The sequence below is a fragment of the Anomaloglossus baeobatrachus genome, chromosome 2 (genome assembly GCF_048569485.1).
Source record: "Anomaloglossus baeobatrachus isolate aAnoBae1 chromosome 2, aAnoBae1.hap1, whole genome shotgun sequence".
NCBI lineage: Eukaryota > Metazoa > Chordata > Amphibia > Anura > Aromobatidae > Anomaloglossus > Anomaloglossus baeobatrachus.
In genome coordinates, this window is record NC_134354.1 from 540,508,168 (window position 1) to 540,514,331 (window position 6,164).

General features: G+C 45.7%; 1 protein-coding gene across 1 annotated transcript in view; it reads left to right on the forward strand.

Moving 5' to 3' along the window:
• The window catches only part of ADPRHL1 (ADP-ribosylhydrolase like 1), a 64,231-nt gene extending 58,495 nt beyond the window's left edge, over positions 1–5,736 (forward strand). Inside the window, exon 7 of the mRNA XM_075334330.1 lies at positions 5,579–5,736. Within this exon, the coding sequence (XP_075190445.1) occupies positions 5,579–5,736 (158 nt within the window). The remainder of the gene's footprint in view (positions 1–5,578) is intronic.
• The last annotated feature ends 428 nt before the right edge of the window (positions 5,737–6,164 follow it).

Consider the following 6,164-nt stretch of genomic DNA (forward strand, 5'->3'; position numbering starts at 1 on the left):
TAAAAATATAGTTTATAGATGAGCTTATTTATGGGTCCTACAACAGACTCTAATACCCAGGAGCTTATTTATGGGTCCTACAACAGACTCTAATACCCAGGAGCTTATTTATGGGTCCTACAACAGACTCTAATACCCAGCAGGCACACTTTAGGAAACAATACCCTAAGTAATTCAAAGTGTTCATGAAGAAAGAGAAGTAGCTCAGACCTGAATAGAAGAAATGAGTGCAGAAAGGAGCTCACTGCTGCTTGGCAATGAAAGTACAAATCATTCAGGACTATGCCAAACCGCCTCCTCCACCTTTGTGGAGTGTAACAAACTCTTTTTAGAAATGGTTACTGGATCAAACAGTCCCTAGCTCTCACCAATGGTAATAAAATGTACCGTCCACCTCTCCTCATTCCTCTGCCGTCAAGTCTGGGATATCTGCCACCAATTGTATATAAGCGTTATCATAAGGCTTGACAACAGATGACTGGATAAAAGAATATGCTTATGTGAGAGGCAAAACAGAGCTCCCTATGAGCAGCTCCAATTTTGAAAAGTGTAAGGGACACTGGTGCTACTCCAAACTGTACATTCACTGGGTGACGGATTTGTATGTATAGGAACTTTCCAATAACAGGAACTTCATATTTAGCTTGGAAATCCTCAAAGGAACGCAATATGGAGGTATCTGAGAAAATATAAAAGATAAATTAGACACTGTGCCTTGCCAAGAAAAACACATCAGGTAGAGAACATAAATGTGGAAGGTGATGAGACCATTATATCTATAGAGTAGATTAGTTAACCCTTCATAAGAACTCACCAACGCTCCCTGCTTGTGCCGAAGCGGCATTGCTTATGTAGGGGAACATTCAGACAGGTTGGTTACTCTGGATCCCTTGATATTCTTTGATATATATTGATCTATTTACCCTATTTTGTACATTTGCGACAAATCTACATATACTCACTTTATATTACCCGACCGTTTTGTGTGTCTCTCCCTCTTTCTCTTCTTTTTCTCTCTCTCTCTCTTATAGCATTGCTCTGATCAATAGAAATACTGATCTCCTGTGAGTGCTGGTGCTCTGTCGGCTCTAACAGAACGTGAGTCATAGCAGCATCAGGGGTCATCAGTTGATCCCGTGCTACATAACAACACGTTGATCCCCGCCGTAGCCCTTTAAATTGTACTGTTAGTGTTTGACAGCGCGATCTAAGGCGGGCTTTGCACATTACGACATCGCATGCCGATGCTGCGATGTCGAGTGCGATAGTCCCCACCCCGTCGTACGTGCGATATCTTGTGATAGCTGCCGCAGCGAACATTATCGCTACGGCAGCTTCACATGCACTCACCTGTCCTGCGACGTCGCTCTGGCCGGCGACCCGCCTCCTTCCTAAGGGGGCGGGCCGTGCGGCGTCACAGCGACGTCACACGGCAGGCGGCCAATAGCAACGGAGGGGCGGAGATGAGCAGGATGTAAACATCCCGCCCACCTCCTTCTTTCTCATAGCAGCCGGGACGGAAGTAAGGTGATGTTCCTCGCTCCTGCGGCTTTACACACAGCGATGTGTGCTGCCGAAGGAACGAGGAACAACATCGTACCTGTCGCTGCACCGGCATTGTAGAAATGTCGGAGAATACACCGATGATACGATAACGACGCTTTTGCGTTCGTTCATCGTATCAAAAAGGTTTTACACACTACGACATCGCAAGTGACACCGGATGTGCGTCACTTTCGATTTGACCCCACCGACATCGCACCTGCGATGTCGTGTGCAAAGCTGCCCTAAGGGGTTAATAGGCAGGGGTGGATCTCATAATCACCTGCGCCTGTTAGCCGCACACACATGTCTGCTTATAAGATCAGCAGACATGTGCAGAGAATACCTCAAGCCGGAGCCCGCAGTTAATGGAGGGAGGCGACCAAGGACGTACCAGTACTTCCTTGGTCGTTAAGGGGCTAGAGTCACCTATGTGTAATATAGGGCTAACCGGAAATGACACCACGTTTTAGGAGATCAATTCCAAAAAGCCAGAGTTTAAAATATTAACCAGTAAAAATAAAAATTAACTAGTGTGCAGTGTACCATAACTTATCTACAGATATATTCATATGCGCACAATTTTGAGATAAAACATCAGGAAAACTCTGAAAATGATCCTACCAAGCAACACACATTTCTTTTAGAACATTTCAGTAATATTTTGCATTTGAAAACCAACTGGTACATATCATCCCCATACAGGACACACAAGACCATATTTTTTGCAATCACATGACAACCAGTACCTATGGCGACAGAATTTAGAAGAATTTATTTCACTGCCAATTTTTTTTATTGTCAGACTGATTTTGCAGTCGAAACTAATGCGAGGGTTTGGGGATCTGAACTAATGTGGTAATCTGGCGTAAGATATGAGGTCATTTTTGGCCTCTGTCTAGATTCCATTTTTAAATCTTTTGGAGTTCTGGAAGTCTGAGTCATAGGTCTAAATTCATTTTGGGGGGGTCTAATTTAGTTTGGAAGCCTAAAGGGTGCTTTACACGCTGCAACATCGATGAGCGCGATAGCACCCGCCCCCGTCGTTCATGCGACATTTGGTGATTGCTGCCGTAGCGAACATTATCGCTATGGCAGCATCACACGAACATACCTTGTCAGCGATGTCGCTGTGACCACCGAACAATCTCTCCCTCAAGGGGGAGGTGCGTTTCGGCATCATAGCGACGTCACTGCGGCGTCACTAAGCGGCCAGCCAATAGCAGAGGAGGGACGGAGATGAGCGGGATGTAACATCCCGCCCACCTTCCTCCTTCCGCATTGCCGGTGGACGCAGGTAAGGAGATGTTCCTCGTTCCTGCGGTGTCACACGTAGCGATGTGTGCTGCCACAGGAACGACGAACAACATCATACCTGTGGCAGCAGCGATATTAAGGAAAGGAGCGGCGTGTCAACGATCACCGTTTATGAACGATTTTGCGATCGTTGATCGTCGCTCCTTGGTGTCACACGCTGCGATGTCGCTACCGGCGCCGGATTTGCGTCACTAACAATATGACCCCGACGATATATCGGTAGCGGTGTCGCAGCATGTAAAGCACCCTTAAGTCTAAAGTTTGCATAATTGTTGGGTCTGTTATCTGACCGTATGTAGAGGTCTTGAGCATGCAAATTATCTAGATCAACAAATGCCAGACCGCATGTCCTCGATGCTTTTATGAGCTGCCTATGTGGCCTAAATATGCTACCAAGCAAGATATGATTAATAACAGCAACATAGGCATGAGAATCAGGTGTCTTGAGCTTTCTATTGGAGATTTTAGTCTGCATGCTCTGCCTAGAAATCAACTGTCCCAAATGTGGCTAATAGACAGAGGTCATGAAGGAGGAACCTGTCTCATCTGCCTCAGAACATTATTAGGGTATGTGCGCACGTTGCTTTTTACCTGCTTTTTACCTGCTTTTTTGCTGCTTTTTCTTCTGCGCTGTTTAATGCCAAAATGGATGTGTTCTTCTATTCAAGCAAAGTCTATGGGAATTTGGGTTTCTTGTTCACACTATGTTGTTCAAAATGCTGCCTTTTTGTGGCAGAACTTTGGTCAAAAACTCAGCTTTTCAAAGAAGCAACATGTCAATTGTTTTTGCCATTTGGGTTTTGCACTGCAAAGCTGAGTTTTTGACCAAAGTTCTGCCACAAAAAGGCAGCATTTTGAACAACATAGTGTGAACAAGAAACCCAAATTCCCATAGACTTTGCTTGAATAGAAGAACACATCCATTTTGGCATTAAACAGCGCAGAAGAAAAAGCAGCAAAAAAGCAGGTAAAAAGCAGGTAAAAAGCAACGTGCGCACATACCCTTAGGGTACGTGATCTGGACATGCTGCGTCCTGTATGCAGCATATCCTCTTCTGCAGGGGGCAGCAAGTGCTCTCTGTAACAGACTGTAGCAACTAAAGCCAGCTTTACACGCTGCAATGTATCTTACGATGTGTCGGCGGGGTCACGTCGTAAGTGACGCACATCCGGCATCGTTAGGTACAGTGCAGTGTGGAACAGCTAAAGCAGTTAAAACGTTCATCGCACGCACGTCGTTCATTCCTCATGGATTGAACGTCAGATTGTTCATCATACCCGGGGTAGCACACATCGCAGTGTGTGACACCCCGGGAACGTTGAACAGATCTTACCTGCGTTTTGCGGCTCCCGGCCGGTAATATGGAAGGAAGGAGGTGGGCAGGATGTTTACGTCCCACTCAGCTCCGCCCCTCCGCATCTATTGGCCGGCTGCCACGTGACGTCGATGTGACGCCGAACGTCCCTCCCACTCCAGGAAGTGGACGTTCGCCGCCCACATCGAGGTCGTATGGACAGGTAAGTACATGTGACGAGGGTTAATGATTTGTGCGGCACGTTCAACAAATTGAACATGTCGCACATACGATGGGGGCGTTGCAAATCGCATACGATATCGTATGCGAAATTGCAACGTGTAAAGCAGGCTTAATGCCCACGATCAGAGTTTGGGCCGCTGTGGTCTTTTTCTCTATTCTCCCTGCAGAGAACACTCGCGGCTCTGCAGCAATAAATTGACATGCTGCGACGCAGGAATCTGCACCACAGGTCTGTATACGTTGCGGGAAAAACAAGCACATGCTGTATATAAGAGCCCAGGCCGCTGTGAGAACATAAAAAACACTTTACAATACTTACCTAACGTTCGCTCAGTGGGCCTAGTGGGCGTCTCTGTTCTCCGGTGCAGGCACCGCCTCTTTCGGCCATCTTCGTCCTTCTTCTGAATCCTGTGTGAAGGACGCGTCTACGTCATACACACTTGCCGATCCTGCGCAGGCGCACTACAGTACTTTGATCTGCCCTGCTCAGGGCACATAAAAGTGCGCCTGCTCAGGACCTTAATGCCAGCGAGTGTGGATGATGTCGGACCCGTCATGCACCACGACTAGAGAAGAATGAGCACAAAGATGGCCAAAAGAGGCGGCGCCGGACAACGGAGACGCCCATGAGGCCCACTGCGCGACCGTTAGGTAAGTATTATAAAGTGTTTTTTATGTTCTCACAGCGGCCTGGGCTCTTATATACAGCATGTTAGAATGCTGTATATAAGAGCTCAGTGGTGGTGGCCGCAGCTTATATGCCAAAAAAGTGGTGACAGGTTCCCTTTAAAGAGGTTATCCACTACTTTTACACTGATGGCTGTTTTCGGCTTAGAGCTGCTGCGTCTTCCATTGATTTGATTGGGAGGCGGATGTTCAGTATCAGAAGACAGGGCAGCTTCAGAACTGAACATTTCCAGCAGCCTGTCGCTGCCGCCAGCACCAGGAGGAGCATTGGCAGGTGTTGAACCCCGGCCGATCAGACAATGATGTCCAATCCTAAGGATAGGCCATCAATGTAAAAGTAGTGGATAAACTCTTTTTAGAGTAGACAACCACTTTAATAACTCATACTTTCAGCACACATTATGGGCAGTAATATGCCTTATCTAAATATGTAGTTCCCAATGCCAAACTATATCTATAGATCTTTTTTTAGAACATTACCCTTTTTGTTGCAGGAGAAGGTGCTGCTACTGGATCTATTGCCGGGTGCCTTTTTGGATTGCTGTATGGTATAAACAATGTACCAAAGGGTCTATACCAGGAAATTGAACTAAAAGAAAGGCTCCAGTACCTGGGTGAAAAGCTCTACCAAGTATCTTCAAAAGAAAAGTAATTTTCAATATAGTACTTGTGAAGGAAAAACAAAATCAGCAGTGTTTAGGGTGCACGTGTGGGCTTTTTACATGTCCTGTTGATTGTTTATCTAGTTCTTACCTTACTTCTGTTTTTTGGTCAGTTGTAGTCATGCTACCTCAGTTATGTCATTGCCACTACTGAACTGTATGCATGTGGAGAAATACTGTATATCTGTTATTTGTGTGATTGTAAAAGCTCATCAACTTGTATTGTTAGTTACATATTCTGAATAGTTCATTCATAGTTTCTGCATACTCATGAATTAAAGACTGCTGACACACATGCATTAATATGCTTTCATTTTCAGGAGAGCTTACAGGCTTAAAGGAAACCTGTTATACGGAAAACGGCATCTGATCTACAGTGTTCTTTATGCATCCATCATTTTATGTGTCTAGTAGGCGG